General features: G+C 40.4%; 1 protein-coding gene across 2 annotated transcripts in view; it reads left to right on the plus strand.

Moving 5' to 3' along the window:
- The window catches only part of DPP6 (dipeptidyl peptidase like 6), a 566,729-nt gene that overhangs the window by 443,780 nt on the left and 100,594 nt on the right, over nt 1–22,355 (plus strand). For both annotated transcript variants that reach the window (XM_031064312.1, XM_031064313.1), the window contains exons 6-7: nt 2,911–2,963; nt 19,924–20,005. In XM_031064312.1, the coding sequence (XP_030920172.1) occupies nt 2,911–2,963; nt 19,924–20,005 (135 nt within the window). The remainder of the gene's footprint in view (nt 1–2,910; nt 2,964–19,923; nt 20,006–22,355) is intronic.

Consider the following 22,355-nt stretch of genomic DNA (forward strand, 5'->3'; position numbering starts at 1 on the left):
TATACAGCTATTTTTGTTGGCCAAGCCTCAGCAGCAGACAGGATTAATGCAGAGAATGCTGAGTTTTAAGTACTCTCCATTCTCTGAGGCTTAGTTTGGATTTGGGAAGAATGCTCATCTCTTCCCCACACTTTTCCCTGCTGTGGGATTTCCCTATTGCTAAGTGAATAGCCAAATTCATCTTGACCCCAGCAGAAATTTAGTAGAGATATTAAGCAAGCACAGTTATCTTCTCAAAAAGTTCAGTTAACTTCATTTAGTTTGCATATCTAAGAGGAGAGCTGTCATTTAATTTCTCAGAAAGACATAAAGTGATTTTTCTCTTGGATTCTTCTCTGCTTAGTACCATTTCTGGCAGAGTATTTTCCAAATAGGTTTGAAATAGTTGGGCTGAGAGGGATTTTTGAGCTGCATGTGCTTGTGACCTTAACAACTGTAATGTTAATAATAAATGTCTGATCCTGAAATCTTTGCTCATACAAGTAGATCTTTTTTACATAAGCAAACCTACACATTGTAAGGATTTATCTGAAAAAATTTTGCTCCTGTGAGTGAACTCTGCCAGCTGCAAGCCTTTGAAGTCTGTATACTACAGCACAGCTGATGTGAGATATTTTAGAGTCTGGCCAAAAACCCAAGATGATGACAAATGGCATTGAGAAAATAAAAGAGCTCTCTGAGTGTCCTGCAACTTTTGTTTTCCTCAGTCCTAAGCTCTCCCAGCAAAGAGAATGTTTTGCCTCAGTCTCCATTAATTCCTCTAAGACAGCTCTGAGCTTTCCAGCAGGGCTGTAGGACTCTACACCACAAGCAAGGACATCAGCAGGTGTCCTGTTCAAGACTCCCCTGGCTGTTTCTTTTCCCTCCAGCCTGCCACATTTTGTGATTTTCTCCTGAAGGCATCTGTTTATACTCATTTTGGGGGGCTGATTTCTCTGTTATCTGACAACACAGCATGGTTTATAACCATGAATGACCATCCCAGCCTCAGATCAGAATTTATATATCTACATCATTTTCTCCAACCTACTGCCAGGGTATTGGAAGACAGAAATGTCTCAGTATTTAATGACAATGTATTACCAGGTTTTTCAGATCTGCAGGCAGATTCAGTCTTCCAGTGCTTTCTCTTTAAGGAATTGTATCCATTTCAGGACTTCATCAAAGCTGGAATAAACTCTAAGGCTGCATGCATCAGCCAGGTCTCAGGTATCAACATCAGAAGATTCAAGAGCTCTTTGGTATGATTGGGTGAGGATGAGGAAATGATAATTTATTTGACATCATCTGACACAGGTGGATCTAAAAAGGACACTTGTACTAAAATAAATGCTGGCTTGTGGGGAATTCACTTATATTCCAAGACCTTCTCTGATACCAAAACACCATAGAATCACCTTGTGTGAAGAGTCCTTATGGATCTGAATGCCTGAAAGGAGATAGGATTTGGGGATGTGACCTCATTATGTCCTTGCAATGCAGGGAGTGAATTGCACAGGCAAGAAGGAAATCCCATCAATCAGCATCAGTTTCTGCATTTCATAGATAGAAATCCAGCGCTGTCACCTCTGTGCCTGTTTTTCAGGGAGCTCATGCAGTAGTGTAAGGATTCAGTGCTTGGTTTCAAAGAGAGGAGTTTGATTTGATATTTGCAGGATGCTGTGCCTTGTGTTTATTGATGTGCCTCATGTTTATCTGCCTCTTCACTGAGAGCCCAGAAGCTGCAGGGCTCTTCTGGACACCACCCTGCAGGTTTGCCCTCCAGAGGGGCAGGGAGTGAGTGATGCTTGCTTGAGATACTGATGATGTGCTTGGCATGGCCCCTGCTGGGGCTCCCAGCACCATCCAGGACATCTCATCGTTTTTTGGCATAAGCATTAAAAAAAAAATACTTGTGCAAAACCAGAGTAGCCTAGGAAAAAATAACTTTGATCAAACTTGCTTGATGAAGCAAGTATTCAAGAAATTTCTCCTTTATTCCCTGGGACAGGATGCTTTCTGAGAGCTGCTGAACAGCCAAAATGGTTTAAAGATTTAAGTAGAAGCCAAATGAAATTTTGATTTCTGGGAGATTTACTTATTTAGTTGCATATAATAACAGGACAGAATTTCAAAAAGTGATGCCCTGTATAAATTTGTATAAAATTATTCATATTTAAACCTTTCACACTGATGTCCTGACTCCTGATCACTGTAAAGGACTGCTGTCACCAGTGGAAAATCACCACCTGTTAAATCACTGGCATTGACTCTGCTGTTATTATTTACCACTTAGAAAATAAGTAATAAACTGTGCCCTGTGAGATGAGCTGCTGTGCAAGCTGCCCAGCTCCTCCCCAAGGTCCACAGAGCACAGATTGATATGAAGATGCAACTTAGCAGGTCACACAAACATGAGGTCAACTTTATGCCTTGACTGAATACAGTTTTATTTCCTGACTGACAGGGGCCTGACAACCCTCTCTGATATCACCCAGCACCACTCCCTGCTTTATTTATGTGGAAATAAAGCAACAAAACCCCCGTGCCTTGTGTCTGGTTATAATGATGGAGAATGTCTCCAGCTGACCAAGGTGTCCTCATTAATGGCTGTTCTAAATTTAGCCCTTGCAGATGCTGTGTGCCCCCAGTTTAATCAAAGACCTGGTGGCCATGGCAACCATGACACCGAGCATCTGGGTGTGTGAGCTCTGCCAAACACCATCACAAAGTGCAGGATGGGAAACACAACAGCTCCAAGTGCATTCATGCATTGTGCTTTTCCACTACACATTTTGAAGTGTTTAGGAGAGCTTCTCAGCCACAAATGCTAAACTGTTTTTGCAAAAAAAAGAGCTCTATTAACACAGGTGGCAGTTACTAATCTCTTTTATTTTTTTGTTTTGTCTTTTTCTTAATTTTGTTTTGCAGGTGTATCAGCATTCATATACAGCATATTATGTCCTCAGCAAAATACCTCATGGGTAAGCAATTTTTCAATGTCTTCATTTAAAAACTCAGCCATTAAGAATCCTGCAAAACAATGTGCATGGTGACAAATGGCTGCCTGTGACAGCCCTCTGCAATGGCCTGGCTTTCAGCTGCAGCATCCACTGAGCTGTGTGCTGTGCAAAAGATGAGGAAGTCTGGAAACAGAAGTACTCAGCTTCCCCAGAGAGTCAGGCTGCGTTTCATATTCCAGATTTCAGGGTTTTTGTCTGGAATATAGATGTGGTGGTGTCTGGCTGAGAGCCATGGCTGGCCACTCACCAGAGCACTGGAGAGGAGAAGGCTCAGGGGAGACCTTACTGCAGCCTCTCAGTGCCTGAAGGGGGCCTGGAGTGAGCTGGAGAGGGACTTTCTACAAGGGCATGGAGTGCTGGGCCAAGGTTCACACTGAAAAAGGGCAGGTTTAGACCGAATATTGGGAATAATTTCTTTCCTCTGAATGTTGTGCAGCCTGGCCCAGAGGAGTTGCAGCTGCCCCATCCCTGGGAGTGTTCAAAGGTTGGATGGGGCTTTGAGCCGCCTGGTCTGGTAGAAAATGTCCCTGTCCAGGGCAGAGGGTTTAAAACTGGCTGATTTTAAGGTCCCTTCCAACCCAAACTATTCAATCATTCTATGATTCTTTGATTCTTTAGCTTTGATTAGTTGCAGTTTGCTTCCATATAAGGTTGGAACATGGAAATTAGGAGATTTCTCACCATCAACTCTGTTAAAGCTGTAGTGTCCATGTGACACACTCGAGACTTCTTCAGCCTCTTCCTTTCCCTGCCACAATCTGCTCTTTGTTTTCTGCTTTCCTTTTTTTTTTTGAGAGGGGGTAGGTTTGTGTGTGTGTGATTTTTTGTTTGGTTTTGTTTTGGTTTGTTTCAGTTTGTTTTGTTTGGTTTTGTTTTGTGTTGGTTTCTTGGTTGGTTGGTTGATTGAGCTGGCTTTTTTCTGGGAATTTACTCAATATGCTTAGTTTTTTGAAAACTCCATCTTTCTGGCAATATATCTGAGTAGTAGCTTGTGGACTGAAAGTGTTCAGCAGCAGGATGAAGCCACAGCAGGAGCACATAAGCTTTGTGTCTGCAGCAAACCTGGCTAAGAGCAAAAAAGGCTTGACTGACAGCGCAGTTCTACTCCAGACAAAACAAAGGTGGAAAAAATAGAAGTATCATGCATAACATGTATTAGAAATGCTAAAAATTAGCAATACAGTGGTCCAAGAAGTTTTCTGTAGCTGCATGAGCTTTCTTTGTCCCTGACAAGCAGCTCCTTGTTCCCTCCAGCTCCAACTCTGCTGGGGCTCCCCTTGCTCTCTGTGTTTGGCTGGGCAGTGGTGCAGGGAACTGAAGGGTTGGATATGTCAGAGGAGGAGTTTCCAGCATAAAGGGCAAATCTGGAAAGTGAGAGCACACCAGAAAGCACACAGGTGTGTCAGGCATTGTTGTCCCCACAGCATGATGTGGTGGTGGAGGTGGATCAGGAGGCCACGAGCTGAAGAAGGGCTGGAAGGATCACTGAGTCTCATGTTGGTAAAGGTGTGGTTTGCAGAGTTTAGGCTTTTAGGCATTGTAAACTGCATTGTGCAGCTGATATTTCATTGACCTTCCAGGTGATGATGGTGCATGTGAGTGGTGTCCATGGAACATGGGCATTTATCCTCACTGTGGAGCTCTCTGTATATTTTAGGGTGGTGCATGAACAAAGAGGGTCCAATATGAATTTTCTTAGTCATTCACATCCTTCACTGAAATAAGGGAAAGAAAACTTTGTTACTTCAGATCTAGGAGGTGACCAGTGAACGTGATGTAACAGGTGGTGAAATACATCAGCTGACAGTAGAACCTCTGTTGGATGAAGTTATAAAACCCTCTTCATCGCCTATTTAACATTTAACACAGGACTATTGCTCTGGTGGATATCTGTGGATGAAGGTTGTTGAGGGCAGGGCACAGCACAAGGTTCAGTTCAGTTTGACATTCCAGCTTCTTTGGTGATGATGAATTTGCCATCCACAAGCAGCCATCCTTGTCCTCCACCTGTCAATAACAGGAGTGACAAAATTCTGCACTGAGCAATGACCCCTTTGCCATTTTTACAAACTGTTTTCAGTTTTTCCTCCTCTGCCAGCAGGCACAGCTTTCACCCTGTCGATGTGTGCCTGTGGCCCTTGGCATCTCTCCATCTCAGTGGCCAAGGCAGTGACTGCTGGGGAGCAAACTCAGTCCCCTCCAAGTGTCCCTCCTGGAAACAGGCTGTGACAGGGTCCCTTTCCCTGTGCTGCTTCTCTCTGTCCTGTTCCCCATCCTCAGCTACGATATGGAAGGCCAGGCAATTTAGAATTTGCACCCACTCATGCCCTTGCTACTCCCCTGCTGAGGCTAACTAATAAGGAAGCCAATTAACCTAATCTCTGGCATCACTTTTTAAATAACATGCCATTAATCTGCCAGCATAAATTGGTTTTTAAAGGGAATTTTCTAATTATTTTTGCCACGTTCTGCATGCTCTCCAGATTCAGGCTGTGCCTGAAGTCAAAAGGAGCTCATACCAATGTTTTCCAGATTTCATTTTGAGCTCTCAATAAGTTTGACAAACCAATTTGGGAATGTCCTCAGTACCTATGTTCCTAAATGGTATTTTACACAGCACTGCAGCATTTTTCCACAAGAGCTGTTGCCAAAGTAAACTCCTCACACTGGGTCTGTATAGGACAACTAACAGATGCCACTGACACAGACTCAAAGGATCTGATTTAAAAATTAAAACAAGCCTGAGGAAGCAGAAAGAGATCACACAGATTTAGTACCTCTCTTCTGTTATTTCAGCTTTCTCACAGCCTCTTGGTAAATTGGGGGTAAAAACCCACCACTGCTTTTGATATAAAATTTTCAATAGTCAATCTGAATTTTATTTCTATATCTTTTATCATAAAGAAAGGAAGCAAGCAGCTCTGGGTGGCTGGGGATTCACTGTTCCACTCACAGCACACACCAATTACAAGTTAGGCAAAGTATATATACTGGTTATAAACCTTCAAAGCATTTTCCAATGTGCTTGGTCTGTCCAAATCAGCAAATATCAATAAGCTGGCATCAGCAATTTCATCATCTTTCCAGGTGGTCGTTGGCTTCCTGTCCTTGTGGTCATCTGGAGGGAGGCCTTACACTGGTGTCTGCTACATGATTTTGTCAAGTGCATCAAGCTTTTTATTATACATAAGCATTTAGTTGCTTTGTTGCAATATCTTTGCTTTACCAAAACTTCCTCTATTTTATTCTAAGCATCAGTCATCTTGCTACCTCATCTCTTCTACTCCCCTACACTTCTTTTATTTCAATGCTTTATTTGGTGTGGTGGTGTTCGCAGGGTGAGGGAAGAGATGAGAATCTTGACTCCATGTTTCAGAAGGCTGATTAATTATTTTATGATATATATTATATTAAAAGACAATGATATATTAGAACTATACTAAAATAATAGAAGAAAGGATTTCATCAGAAGGCGGGAAAGGGAAAGGGAAAGGGAAAGGGAAGGAAAGGGAAGGAAAGGAAAGGAAAGGAAAGGAAAGGAAAGGAAAGGAAAGGAAAAGAAAGGAAAGGAAAGGAAAGGAAATCTTGTGACTGCTCACAGCCTCAACACAGGTGGCTGTCATTGGTCATCAAGTAAAAACAATTTCACATGCTGGGTAAACAATTCTCCAAATCACATTCCAAGGCAGCAAAATATTTGGAAGATGAAGCTTCTCAGCTTCTCAGGAGAAAAGATCCTGGCAAAAGGATTTTTCATAAAATATGTCTGGGACAATTCGGCTATTTGGTCTGAAAGTTCAAAGCCTTCCTTTGTGTCTATTTTCGACGCAGCAGGTATAAGCATTTGCTGATTCCATTGCCAAAATTGACACGAATCACAAAAAATTTTTTTACTCTTTGACTCATTTGCTTTCTGCTTTCAGTGGCTCGCGGTTTGCTCAGGGGGCTGAGAGCCGCAGTTCACATTTTCCTGGGTGATGTGAGCAGGGGTTGTGTTCCGTTCCTCTTTCCGCGTGTTCCCGGCTCTGTTCCTGCTGCTGTCCCAAAATCGCGCTGCTGGCGCCGGGTGCCGCCTAGTGGAACCATCCCTGAGCTCCCTGGGATGAGCATCTCTGTCCTGCCCCATCCTCTGAACGCTGCTGCTTTTCAGATACAGCTCCTGAGAGCTGCTGGCAGCTGTCTCCGTTAGAAATATTTTTGCAAAGCTCTTCTCGTAGCCCCAGAGCTGCACTCGCAGCACTGCAGTTGCCAACTACTTGTAATTTATAGGTACCGAGATCCAGATGTAGGTCCAGATGTGGAACAGGGAGCTGTCCTGCAAGGTGCTGGGGGAATATGTAACTCCAGCACCATACACAGTTATTTACTAATATTATTTTTAATTAATTAATAATATTAATTTTTATTAATAAAAGTTATTTATATTTTTATTAATAAAAGTTATTTTATTCGTTAACATTATTAATGTTAATTTTTGATATTAATTTTAAATATTAGTTATTTACTAAGATTATATTTTATTTAATTACTAATATTATTTTTCCTAATTTTGGAAAATAAAAATGTAGCCATACAGGCAACAACCTACTTACAAAAACTAGGCACTGAAAATAGTTTTATTCTTTTGTGGCCCTAATATGAATTATCTTAGTGATTCACATCTTTCAGTGAAAGAAGGGGAAAAAAACCTTAATTACTTCAGAGTTTTTATGGTCAGGCTGGGACTGAGGAGGATGTTTCCCTAACCCAGCTGCAGGATTTCTCTCACCAGTGTTAAGGTATTTTAACACCAGTGCATGCTGCTGGACCACTGGTGTGATCTGGCACTGCAGGTCCTAAACAAGAGCTAATTTTGGATAGGATATCCAAGGAGATATTTCTGTATTTAATTTTTTGCTGTGGCCAGCAGGAAAGTTACACTTTTTTACAGTTGTTTTTGCATTCCACCAAATAAAGCCCAGCATAAAACATGTTTTTCTCAGACCTCCCAGCACTCACCCAGATCTGTATGAACCATTTCCCTCTGGACACAGCCCATTGTCAGGGATTGGTGCTGACCCCCGTGTAGGAGCTCTTAGCCCATCCAGCTGGGACTTGTCAGTGGGAGCTTCCAAATGTTCTTACCAGGATCACGGAGAAAATCAGCAGTGTTTCCCACTCCTCACTGATTTTGCATTTGAGAAAGAGGGAATTGAGTTACTTCTAAGCAGAATCCATATTTCTTACTGGATTTATGTGTTGGACTCAGAGGAACATGGCAAGCACAAAGTGGAGTGCTCTGGGAGCTGAGCTCAGCTCCTCCTGCCTGCACTGCCAGGAATTTCACAGCTCTGGAAAATCCTGCACAAGTGCCCCATGCTGAGCCTCAGTAACTTCAAGAGAAGTCCCAGGAGTGGAGTGAGTGCACAAAACGTGCTGGAGATCCACAGAAGTGATAACAGGGAGAGGAACCGAGCCAGTGCTTCACTGTGAGTAAATTTTCAAAGTGCTGTCTATAGATCTCTGTGCAGAACTCCCACTGTTCTTCCTGCCTCCTTTTTTATTTTTTTCACAAGCCACTGGCAGGAAAGAAATGGACTTTAAAGTTAATTAGGGAGAACTTAATCAGTTTTGTATGTATCCTATTGTATATTTTGAAAGACAAGAAGTTCACCCTTGCACGTGTTCCCATTTCCATGTTCACAGGAAAAAGAAATTGTGATTCATTATTTAAAATCATAGATAAAAGAACTTCAGGGAACTGAATTTACTTCAGAAATCTGCCCATTTGATCAAGTCTGTTCTATTTTATTTCCATCTGGCCTGTTAGTCTGTGGCACTAAAAAATCCTGTGCCTCAGTGTCCCCATCTGCAAAGCAAGAAGAGAAATTGTACCCACCCAATGGATGCAAAATGTAATTATTGTTGTACAGAGTGCTGCACAATTTCACTCTAACATTTATAAACTTGCACTAGTGCCCACATTTTATTTTAAGAGGAAAAAGTACAGTATTTAAGAAAACCTGTTTTCAGCTAATTAAATTTTACTTAGAGCAGATGAATTCATTTTCCCCCAAGAATGATCTGTAGAGGTTGAAATAAAATCTTTATGAAAAGGTATGTAAAACCAAATGAAAATGTGAAATTTGTTAAATAAGTAAAAAAATATATTCTGTAGTTCATGAAGAACCTGCTGTTTCTACTCCTCTCTCCTCCCTCTCTAACAATTATCATTATATAGAATTTATCACATTTTGAGATAGTTTATATGGTTAATTAGGGCACTTCTGCACAGTGTGGTGGCTTTTATGCCAGACTATAAATGAGAACATCCTCATGATGTCAGATGCTTTTTCAGTTGCATTTTGACAACAGAAAACTTGGAATGGTTACATTTGGTAGCTTGATGGTGGAGCTTGACCTTACATCCTCTGATGTGGACAGGAATTTTTCATCTGAGTTGCTGGCATTTGGCTCAAGCCCTGATGGAGCTGTTTGGCTTCTTGCTTTTTATAATCTTCTGAATTAAACACTCTGTAAATCACTGGAATAGTGGTTAAATCACATACCAGCTCACTGCCTATGGACACATTTTGGGCCTCTTTGAAAAGAAAGAACGAGCATTTCATTAAGCAAAGCTGCTATTTGAGCATCACCCAGCTCCAAGCTGTGGCAGGTTGAAAGCAGCTCAGCCTGGAAGGCAGCTCAGGAAGGACTCTTGGCTGTGCTGGTGGGAGGAAATCCACTTCAGCAGCTCAACACCACATCATTTCCCCAGGGGATTTGCTACTTGCTCACCCATGCAGGTCACTGCACAGCTTTTTTTTTTTTTTATTTTATTTTATTAATGTGAAACGTTCCTTTCTTGTGTAGGCAAAGCAATTCCTACCACACACTTCTTTCTTCCAGAATCAGTTGTGATGTGGGTGGACACCTTAGAAACCATGTGTAGTGATAATAATAAGGAATGGTCCCCTGAGGGGAGGATTTGATATTAAGAATTAGAGTAATGACTTAAAAAAAAAAAAAAAAAAAGCAAAAAACTTCGGTAATTAATAGTTAGACACAAATGTTAGCACTTTAGCAGAGAAAAGCCCAGCAACCAACCTCCTTATGTTACAGAAAAGGTCAATAGCTTCTGGCTCTTCAAAAAAAGAAAAAAAAAAAGGAAAAAAAGTCTGAAGCAAATTCTCCCATTGTGATTTTCTGAGACAGCACCCTCTGAAATGGAGGCAGGGTTCCTATTAAAGTCTAAATAGTGAATAAAATGTGCTTTACTGGTGAGAACATGTCTGCAGATGGAAATGTTTTCATGCCTTAGGATGAATGAACCTCCTCTGGACCCCAGGCTGTTGTCAGCCCAAAGCACAGTCACTGCTGGGGGGCTCCAGCCCCAAAAATCAGCACCAAAAATCAGCTCCTTGCCATGGGTATTCCTCCTCTTTCATACTCAGTCAGGTTGAGTTAGTGCAGAGTTTTGACAGAAGAAGGAAACAAAGGTGGATGAAAGGGAATTTATAAAATGATGGTGCAGAGCACTGACTAACCACAGCATGCACAGTTGCTGCTTCCATGGATCACCTTCCCAGGAATAAAATTGTAGGTGGATTTTCATAGTGGGAATCAGGAGTTTTTGTTTGCATTTTTGCCCTGATGTTCAAGGTACTGGATGGAGTTTCCACTGGGATACAAACAAAAAACACAGATTTCCCCAGGGAGCTGTGTTTGCTCCACTGCTGTGGGAAAGCAGAGCCACCCTGCAGGGTGAGCCTGGCTTATTCCTTGCTGTGGTTGGGTAATAAACTTTCAGCCCATTAAACACTGTGCTGTTTGATTGCACAGCACAAAGAATGTGTTCCTACAAAAAGCAAACTTGGTTTGCGGACATGTGAAAAAAAAAGTCAGTTTTGAGGACCCAAACCTGCAAGATTTTGGGTATTTCCTCCTGTTGTGGGGTTTAATGGGTCCTGGGCTCAGGTCACACAGTGAGGGCTATACAGGGACCTGTGCCAGCCACTGAGGACTGTACAGTGCCCCACCTCTGAGAATTATGTAGCCATCCATGCCACAGCTCTTGTGCACCCACCATGTCCTGGGGCTCCCTGTTCTTTCTCGTTGGTGCTGTGACCCCTCCTCAGGTAATCCCTAATCAAATTTAGTAGTCTAAAAATGCCCTTTTATCTCAAAATGGGCATCCTGAACCCCTGTGGAGCTCAAAACATATGGAGAACAAGGGTATGGGGATATTTTGGAAAGCAAGAGAGGACCTCTGGGTGGAAAATGGATGCTACAGCCAGAATTTTCCTTGGCACAGTGACCACTGAGAAAATCTCTTTGTGGCAAAGGTGTAAAATACCTGGCTGATAGCCCAGACTGTGTCACTCCAGCCCTGATGTCTCTTCAGCCCTTACCCTAACATTTACTGAATGCTCCACTAGAAATTTGAGGAGATAAGACTGGAATAGAAAAAGTTGCTTTCCCGTGTCACGCATGAGGAGGAGATAAGAGAAATGAAGAGACCTTCCATGTGCAGAGCTCTGAGGGCAGATGTTATATGTTATATATGTTATATGTTATACGCCCTCTCAAATGTAAATATTCTCTCTTGTGTGCCTACTTCAGGTGTCTCCATCTCTCTTTTGGGGCAGAAGTGCAGAGCTAGAGTGGTGCTTTTGTCCTCTGAATAAGGAGAGCATTTTGCCACCCACTTTTGAACCATACCCAAAAACCAGGCTGATTGTGGTGGGGGGGTGTTTGAAAGTGATCACATCACTGATGATAAAAAATGGAAATAATGGCACAAATAAATGTATGCCTTGTTAATTTTAACAGATGATGACACAGTCTGTGTGGGGAAAGGCTGTTTAGAAAGGTGTCTTGTCACTCTAGGACACGAAACAGAAAGATGCAGACACTGGATTTTCTAAGGCAAAAAAGAGAGCTTTTAATTTCTGACTCTAACATTTATAGATTTCCAAAAGTGCTAGTGGATTGGAGGGTGACAGTGCCACCTCTCCAATGACACTGAACACACCAACAGTCCATTAAATTTCTCTTCTTCCATAAAAGAATGCAAAACAGTAAGTTATTTACATAAAGTGTGTGAGAAAGTTTGTTACGAAAATGTAAACATCAGAAGGCTTTGAAAAACTTTAAAAAACAGGGTGACAGTGTCTCAGTACCCCTGAGAACCTACACACAGACCTCCAGGATCTCCTGACATGAGTAGAAATAAGATTTGCTCAAAGACTTAGTTTTCAAAAAGAAAGCAGACAATCCTGAGTCACTCTGGTTTGGTTTGAAACCAAGTAGCACAGGCTGTTGAATTATTTTAGAGCACAAGCCCAAGAATCAATCTCTGGCCCAATTAGAAGTGTGACCCAGCAGCCAGGGAAGTCTCCTGGTAACGAGGCCCTTCTGCTGTCTCTGGTGGTAGGAGATCATTTCTGTATCTCATTTTATGTACTAATAATCCCAGATTGCTCTCTGCAGGCATCACATCATGGTGCCGTATTTTTATTAGTGTTTGAAAGTCAGACAAGGTCAGCTGGATGGAAAATGCTCAGGTTTCATCACAAACATCCTTTCCTGTAGATCGGCAGAGCTGCTCAGAAGAACCACACTCAACCCAGGCTGATCCAGAAGATCTTCCCAGCTCATTCTTAAATATCTCAGTGCTTATCAAGTTCTTTCTCTTTAACCTGCATTTTTCCCCCCATATTTTGAATAGCTGATCTTTGGCTAGCTGCAATTCTGACTAGACCTCTTTACAGCATTCATATATTTTGATTTTCATTTTTTCATGTCTCTGCTGTGGACAAATACTAATGAAATCCTGGTAAATCCAGGGTTTACCTCATGCCTTGCACAGTGCTGAGGTCAGAGCTGACTGAGAAAGATCTAGAGAGTAAAAGAAAATTACATGAGTAAGAGAAAATTCCTTTTAAGTGGTTGCATTTATCACCTGAGTGCTATTGCCTCTCATTGTCTCTAGGAGACAAAATATTACTCCAGTAACAAAAGTTCCATTTAAAAATACAGTAAAAATTCACTCTGTCTTCTGTGATTTAGAGGGGTCACATGAGAAACATGATAATGTCATCATTTTAAAAGTAATGTTAGCAGCACCCAAGGTCCATTTCCACTGTTTGCTTACTCGGGGAAATGCAGAGTTTTTGATCAATGTTTTACAGCCTCCATCACTGCAACTCAGGGCTCTGTACCAGTCTCTGATGCACTTTTCAATCTTTTTTTTTTTAGACTAGAAGGGCAGGTGTATGCTATCATCTTATACCATTACCAATGGAAGTTGGTGGCTCCTTTTCTGACAAGTGATTTGGTTTTTGTGTCATTGTTCATGACAGGGGGGCTGGAAATAAATTATTTTTAAAGTCCCCCCAATCCAAACCATTCTATGATTTTAAAGTGGTATTGGTGAAGTGCAAGGTTTTGCAGGCTCAGTGCCAAATATTACATTGATGGGGAGTTCCAGACACAGGCAGACTATATAAAAAAAAGATCTCTGAGCTCATAATTGTGGCCTGAATCCAAAAGAATTGCCAGATTAGAGACAAATGTTTTAGATTCCCTTCTTTTTAGATTTTATGTACTAAATCCATGGAATTAGTTCATCCTGGAAAAAATGGTTGGTGAGCACTGATGTTTTTAAGAACAGCTGAATGAATTGATGTGAATCTGCAGTTTAAATTAATAAGTTCAAATTACTTTCATCATCTCCTTCTACTTTTGTTCATTGAGAAGATTTTTTTTTTTTGCTGTAAAGAAAATATGTGTGAGTGAGAATTAAATATTTAATAGTGGATGAGCCTAGATGAATGGAAGAGCCTTTCCCATCTAATTAAGCACTTTTATTAGAATTCCAGGAGGGTTCTTTTAGTTGCATCTTCTAACAGTATGATTTCTTGATTATCTGTTCTGGCAAGTCTTTATTCCCACTTGTATGATATTTTATTTTATCTCACTGTGAGTCTCAGCAGGGCTCTGTATCTCCTGGGGAGAAATTTTCTTAATGGCACCTGTCTTCTCTTCTCCTTGGTGAATTTTGAAGTAAACAAGTCATTTAACAGTGTCAAGTCATTAAAAATAACTCATTAAAATGGTGTGTGTGCTTCCCAAGGAATTACATTCCTGCCTCTTAGAAATCTTTCTCTCTTCCTCCATGTCCTTATCTATGGTTCTTTGTAGATTTATTAATTAACCTGTATGTTTTACATCCTTTTATTTGGGTTTGCAAATTTCCTCAAGTTTGCTTTTCTTTCCTCATCATGCATCAAAAACTCTTAAATATTAAGAAGTTTCCAGGTTTTTATTGCCCTTCTGAATTTATTCTTTATTTTATTCTTTATTTTCTTTACCTTTTTCTAAGGAAGAAGAAATCTGTCTTAGCTGCTGTCGGATTTTATGTTATTAGAGGTAGATGTGAAGACATTGAGTTCTGGTTTTGAGACAGATAGTTTAGGTAGATAGTTTTTTATACTTAACTATAAAAAATGCTCAAAATACTGTGAGCTGATGTCCTTAGGACTGTTGTTTTTCAAAATATTCAGTGCTGGCTTGATGCAGATAACAAGAAGAGATATTTCTGCCTTCCCCACATGTTTTTGTAGCTGTCTTTATTTCTTCAACTTTTATGAACTACTGACATTTAACATACTAATGACACAATTAATGTTTTCCAAAATTATGACATAGTGAAGTAAGGAGATTTCAAATTTTTCTCCAGTAAAACATATAAACATAGTTTACATTATTTCTTTAGAGGATGGACATATCAGAGCAGCCTGTGGTGAAAATTGTTGCATTTTTCTTCACAGTGGCAGTATATTCAAAGAATTTCCATACCAATCCTGTTGTTCTGTGTTTGAAATTAAAATGAAGTTATGAAAACAGACCTTAGAGCAGCAGCTTATACCATACCCCAGAATTTGACTGCTTTTATCAGTTTCAGACATTTTCAGTCTTGCATTGTAAAATATTCTTCTTGAAGTAAAGGGAGCCACTCCCTCAATTAAAATGGAAAATTTCTGGGTATTTTTAAGGTGCTTTTTAAGAACTTTAAATAGAAGAGTTAATCATGTTTATGCTCAGAAGGAGAACCAGTGCCACAAAATCTCAGAGGGAAATTTGCCTTCTTTGGAAGAAAATGTCAGAAGAGGGACACAGATATAAACATTTCAGCAAAAACCAGGACAAACTCTTTCAGACAAGTTCCTCATTAATCACAGTAATTTTTAAAGTCAAATGCAGGTAACACATGATTGATTAGTTTGTTTTATTCTACATCTTGTTCTGAGCTCAACTGCAAGCAGAGATGACTTGGCAGTCACCACTTTTCTTGCACTCAGGGACTTGTTTGGAAATTTTGAGGGGAGAATTTTTGGCAAAAAAACTTCACTTAAACGAGCAAATTTCTCAATTTATTACTTCAGAAATGGTTTTTGAACAATGGTGCTGAGGTCATGCCCGTGTCTGGAGCAATTTAACAGTCTCTGGTCCAGACAATGTCATTTTAATGTGGAAGAGTTTATGTAGCACCTGCTCCATCTTCTGTCTGGTCTAAAATGTATTATTCCCTTCTTTCTCAGCTATAAGATCAATCATTTTTAAAGTGGAAGGAATAATGGCAACAGTTTAATAAGGTCTTGCCAGTTCTTTGGCCAGAAATTAAGATTAAGGTTCTTTTTTGGGAGGAAATAGTGAAAATATTGTGAGGATGCAGTGAACTTGTTTCTTCATCCAAAGCAGGAGCCAGAGATGTACAGACTGCCTTCAGAATTGCCCATTTCCATGCCAGCATCCTGCACAAATGAGCTCACAAGGGACAGGCTCAAATCCAAACAAGCCCTAATTATGAGGGTCTGTGAGGAGCACTGGCTCTTTGGAGAGGCTGAGATGACCCATAATATTGATTGATTCAGGAAAAAAAAGTACAGAGGAATTTTAAGCAGGCTGTTTTGGAGGAGAAGGAAGGGTGTAGCTGTGGAGGGCAATAGCTTAATAGGCATAACATACTTCCCAGAAGAAGCTGAGTGGCGTGAGATCCCATTTATCTGTAAAATGGAAGAGTGCTCCGGGCACACAGGTGTGCATTTGGCCTGATTCCCCTACAGGAATTTAACAAAGGAGAGTTAAATGCCCAGAGTAGCATGGGATAATTGGAAATGTGGTTGAGAAATGCTCTCCAAAAGGATTTTTCAGCTTGAGGATCCCTAAGAGCTTTCTCAAAGAGAGCATCACAGAGTTGTGCCAGTCCTGCCCAGAGCAGCTGTGTGGACAACTCTCCCTCCTCCTTCTCTCTCTGGCTGATAAAATAGCCCAGAGAAGTTCACTTATGGTTAGCTAGGACACAATTTGCCCGGAGAATACCTGGAAGTGTTCAAGGCCAGGCTGGATGGGGCTTGAAGAAACCTAGGAGAGTAGGAAGCATCCCTGCCCATGGCAAGGGGCTTGGAATGAGATGACCTTTAAGGTCCTTTCCAACCCAAAGCTATCTCTGAGTCCTTGATAATGGGTTTGGAATGGGTTGCCTGGGGCTTCCAGAGCAGGAATTCCATCCATATTCCACCATGGACCATGCACCAAATGGAGCCCAAATACATGTGTGGGAATTTGAGCTTTCACAGTGAGGTTCTCAAGTGAGTAAACTCCATTTTTAGGCCACCTTTGGGCCTGCTGACAGCACAGGTTCCTCTGACCACTGCTGGTGCAGCCCAGCTTCAGGTGACTCCTGTGGTTCCTCTGAAGCCTGAGGGATCAGGCTGGGCAAGGAGAATCCTCTCAACCCCTTGCACATGGCACTGAACTTTGCTGCAGGTGGGTGAGTGAGTGTGGCTACTTCAGGGAAGAAGATTCTCCTCAAAAGATGAGAAACAAGACAAAAAATACCAAGATGAATATGTCCATCAGCCAGGAGCGTTTGTGGGGGAAATCTGGGATCTTGGTCTGCTTTCATAGACTGTGGTAGAAGGGAATAGCTCACAGCATGAGGATGGATGTACACAAGATTTTGCTACAAAAGAAGCTTCCCAACCATTTGAAACAACTCAAGAACTCAGGAGATGCAATTCTGGTTTTCCTTGGCTATACCAAAGAATTGCGTGGCTTTGCTTTTTGTTTTGTTTTGGATTTTTGGGGTTTTTTTTGTTTTTTTGGTTTTTTTTTGTCTGCAGCACAGCTCTTTCCTTTTTCTTCTACCTTATCAGCTACCAAAGCTGGTTTATGCAGCATTTTTCGCTGTGTTAGAGTTTTCCTCTTCTAAAAGATGATGCAATGAACAGAACTGACAGGACTTGTGTGTGCTCTGGTCTGAATTATTTGCTGTAATTGGCACGTCTGTCCCTGAGCTCCACCTGTGTTATCTGAAGCATTACAGCTTTAAATTCTTACAATTTGTATAATCTGTTTATTTTGGGATGGTATTTCCCCCTCTATTTGTAATTTCTTGCTCTTCTTTTCACCATGGGCAAAATAACCCAAGAACTAGATAGTTCATTTGACAAATAGTGAAGTGCTATTTTTTCTCCCAAAAGAGGTTTTGATTTGATTCACTGTTTTCCTCTTTTCCTTCTACCCTCAGAGGTTGCTCTCTGTTAAGATAATCAAGACAGCTAAACAGAGAGATTGATTCCTAACAGGCATAGCTGACTGGAAATTTAAGCAGCTAACACACACAATCCAGAACAGGTGACGTGGTTCATCTTTCTACAGCAAAGGGAATTTTGCGGCTGCTCTCAGTATGAGCATTATGAGTTCTCTTATCCATACCCTACAAAAACGACTTTAGGCTGCTCACAAAGACACCTTCTAGGAAAAAACATAATAAAAGACACAATTTTGCTCTACAGGCAGCAGCTGTGGATGACATTTTGCGTGCAGAAAATGAAAGCTGTCTGGGCCCCTCATGGTACACACAGACTTTGAAGTGCCAGTGCCTCAACAAACCCCTCCTGCCCCTCCACATCCTCTGTCCATCCCATCTCCATCAAACCTCCAGCGTTACTGTGAGGGTTGCACCTGCAGGAGGGATGGAAGGGGGAACCTGTGGCCATCAGGGTCCCCACCTTGGGTCTGCCCTGATTCTGGCTGGCCTTTGAACAGCTCAGAGGAAATGAGGGTTTTTTCGCAGTGGAAAGATTGCACAAAATCAGTTCTGAGCATTCCTCTTGCTGCTGTGCTGTCCTTGCTCCAACAGCCCCAGTGCAGAGGAAGGAGCAGCCCAGGGGCTGTAACTGGGGTGCTGCACCAGGCCCCAAAAAGGCAATAAAGTTGTGAAAAATGCGTATTTTATGACTGGCTTTTTGCAAATATTAAAAGGAATATTACATGTGCTGTATTAGAAAGTTATGCTGTATTAATTCTCTTAAGTAGTGTGTTAAATATAGTTTTAGGTTATAACAAAATAGTAAAATAGAAACTATGCTATGTAGGATACTTTTTTTAAAGAAAGGACTTGCACTGAGATAGCAGCCACAGGACACCTGAATCTTTCAGTGAAAGGGAATTTATTGCCCCATTATCAGGAGAAATGAACTTCTTCCTGCCTCGCTCAGCATTGGAGATGCTGTTAGGATTCAGAGGAAGAAGTTGACACTGACCAGACAGAATTCTGTGTCTGAATGGAATTTATGCATCATGTATGAGGTGTATGAATATGCAACAGGTTATTGTTTTTAAGGGTTAATCCTCTGTTAACGTGTGTGCTTTTTTGGGCTTATGCTGCCCAGAGAAATGTACCTGGAACCGTACATTTGTACAGTAACCCTTTGTTCCTATTGTCTCATATTGTCCTAATTCAAATTGTCCAAAAATTTTATTACTCTAATTATATTGCTATTTTTATAACCATTTTATTACTATTAACCCGTAAAACTATTAACATTTGAAAAATGAGTGATTGGCATTTTTCACAAAGAAAATTCACTTTGTGCTGAATTACTGCATGCAGCTCTGTTCTGTTTTGAAAACATGCTCTGCAAAACACTGTGCAAGGCCTTTTGCTTAAAGGCCAGGCAGGGTTGAGCTGTTTTCTCTGTTTTTTGGTGATGTTGGCCTCAAATTGCCTTGTTATTCCTGTCTGTGGACCAGTGATGATAATAGCCTTACTTTTTCAAGCAGTTTGAGATCTTCTAATGAGGCACATTTTATACAGGCTTTATTAGAGTTCTTGTTTGTAGGATATTACGATACACAGGGTTGTTGCAATGTGACTTCAGAATATGTAATGTAATTATTTGTGCTGAGTATAAATACAGTTAAGGCAATGCTATCTATGCTGGGAGAAAATGACATTATGCTGCTTTGACATTTACCAAAAAAGCCTCCTTTTCCATGTTGCATTTACTGTGTGTCGCTTGTGTTCTGCTACAAAATGAAGGTAATGGATGAAAGAACCAGAAAAGCATTTTGATTTTATTTTCTAAAAAAAAAATAGGTATTTTGTGTTAATAGTAGTTTTTCCCTTTGAAGCCAGGCTATGTATCAGTTGCCATACAGTTGCTAATCTTTTCCATCATACTCAAAGGAAATGTGTGAGGCAAAAGAGTCATTGGGTGCAGAAGACGAAACTTTCTTTTTCTTGTGGCAGTAGGATTAAAATATAGAATTATTGTTTATCCTTTGTGGACATGATCAGAGTTGATAAATACAATTACATTGTTTGTCATCCCTGAACTAATTCTTAAGGCTTAGGCAAGTCAGCAGTGGAACTAATATGTTTAGCTTCTTATTAATAAGAAACAGAAATTGTCAATTAAATGCTTGATCTTACCAACACTTGCTAGTGTTTACTTTTCTGTTAAAAAGTCTGCTGAAACCTGGTTGAAAGGCATCTTACAAGTTTGTGATGTATTTCCAAAACACGCCTGTGCAGCACCTGAAACAAGGGCATTTCTGAAGCTGAAATCTTATTTTTCTCTTTTTGCAGGGATCCCCAGAATTTGTTTCCCCCTGAGGTCAGCAATGCAAAGCTTCAGTATGCTGGTTGGGGTCCAAAAGGGCAACAGCTGGTAAGAGAAAAAACAAGTGTGCAAATGTATTTAGAGATCATGCTGCTATTGCTTGGAAGTAAAAAAAATAATAATTCCTTTTTTGAATATTTCTTGAAGCCTGTGGTAGCTTCTAGCATTTATTTATGATTGTTCTATCGTGTAATTTATTTATAAAATTCCCAAATATATCCGTTCACTGCAAAGTAATCGTGTCTAAAAATGCAGAGAAAGAACACTTCATGAAAGCTTTTTGAGAGGATGCACCTGCTTCTCCCAGTGTTGGACACAGGACAGATTATAGAGATAATAGTTTGATTTATTTAGCATCTCATTGCTTCACAAGGGCATCTTCAGACTTGCAAACTTGGCTCTGGGGATATGTTAATATTAGCAGCCCCGTTTGGAGAATGCATCTCTCTAGAACAGAGCTGCCCTGAATTTGCCCTGTGGTTGTTTGCAAAATAGACAGAATTAGAAGAGGATCCTGGAAAGTTTTCAGAGCTGCTTAAAAAAAAAAAACAACCACACCACTTGTCAGGGATTCATTATATTTCATGGAGCTGTTCATACTGCAAAAATCTTAACATCCCCAGTATTTTAGCCCTCAGCCACTGCCATCCTGGATGTGCCCATTTTTCAGAGCATGTATTTCCTGGCCAGATCCCCTGGCTTCATTCCCTGGTGCAAATCCAATATTAAGTTTTTCTATATTCCAAACATTCTCTTTCTACCATAACAAGAAATGAAAAAGTGGCAACTTATTTTTTGATATGGAAGCTTTATACCAAGAAATGAAGCTCATTATAAAAGAAAATCTGGCATGCATCTCCTGTTCCCAGTCCTTCCTTGGGGACTGTTTGTCTGTGTCCTTAACTAGATTGTTTTAAATTCTGTGATTAAAAAAAAAAAACAAAACCAAAAACAAAACAAAACAAAAAATGGGAGTCATTATCATTGCAAGCCTGAAAATCAGGTTGGACAAAACAGATACAGGAACAGGAAAGTCCTTCCTCCAACAGGAGGATTTCCTCCTCCTGCTCCATCAGGAAAATTGTGTTTGAGAGTCATTGACCCCAGATCTGATCAGAGAGAGGAGTCAGCAGCCTTTATCTCTGTGCAAAATGTCCTCTGAGGAGCTCTTTGCCTTCACTGCACACAGCTGGAGGGACCTCACACATCATTTTGTTCCAATCTCCCACCACGTGCAGGGAATACCTTTAGGACCTAGCACAGGAAGCCAAAACATTTTTCCCTTCACTGCTCACTAGCTCTATTTTAAGTCTAACAGAGTTCCACAATATGTAACAAAAACTACATTTTCTAATCAAAATCTAATATTGAGTGGCATTAGTCACGTTCTCCACTCCACAAGTGAGTGTTCCTTCCTTTTACAGAGTTTTGCTGTGAATTGTGTGCCCTCGGCACCTGTGGCCACAGCTCGCTGCTCACTCACATCATGCTCATTTTACCAAGCTGATTCCCACCTTGGAAAGAAAATCTAAGGAGATTTTATACCAAAATGAAGAAAAATGTTCATACCAAAATAGACAAATTATATCTCCAACAGGAGAGTATGCACAGTCCAGGAGAAAAGTCTTCTTTACAACCAACTTTATCATTTAATGCTGAAGAGGGTGATACCAATTTCCAACGTGTTTTTTAAGCAATTTAGAATGAAAACTCAAAGCCCTAGGAATTCCTGAAGACATCAAGTTTCATGCATGTTCCTTCTGTGAGGTATATGCTATATATACATATATACATATATATATATATATATTTGGTACATTTAAAAATCCCTTTGTTTGTTGAATTCCATATGAATCTCAGAAAAATCTTGCTACAGCAAAATTGTTCTGCATACTTATTTTTTCCTTTAGTTTTTTTGTCCTTTTTTTGTCTTTCTTTTTGTCTTTTTTTACTTCAAGATTTGCAAAATTATTGGCCTGTAATTGAGCTCTAGTTCCTGTTCTTGCATTTGGAGTCAGGGTGGATGAGGAGCAACTCACTGGTAGTTTAAGCATTATTTTGTCATACTTCTAACATATGTGCCTTTTTGTCCTTTTCTTTGCCAGTCATTGACCTTGAAATAAAATTATAGCTGTACTTTATAAACTAAACATGCTTTTACATACATCAATATCTTCTTTTTACATCTAATAATCAGCAGTGAATTGCCAGAGGGAAAAAAGAAGCTTTTAAAATTAAAAAAAAAACCCTACAAGAAAAATAAATGAGGTCTAGAAACACACCATGTTCATGTTCTGTATTTCAGGACTAATTGGGTTACTCAGAATATAATTGCCAGTGAAATTCATGTCACCTTCTTTGGAGATGCAAAGACAGAGGAAAAAATAAAGTCTATTAA

Source organism: Geospiza fortis, unplaced genomic scaffold, assembly GCF_000277835.1.
Source record: "Geospiza fortis unplaced genomic scaffold, GeoFor_1.0 scaffold73, whole genome shotgun sequence".
Classification (NCBI taxonomy): domain Eukaryota; kingdom Metazoa; phylum Chordata; class Aves; order Passeriformes; family Thraupidae; genus Geospiza; species Geospiza fortis.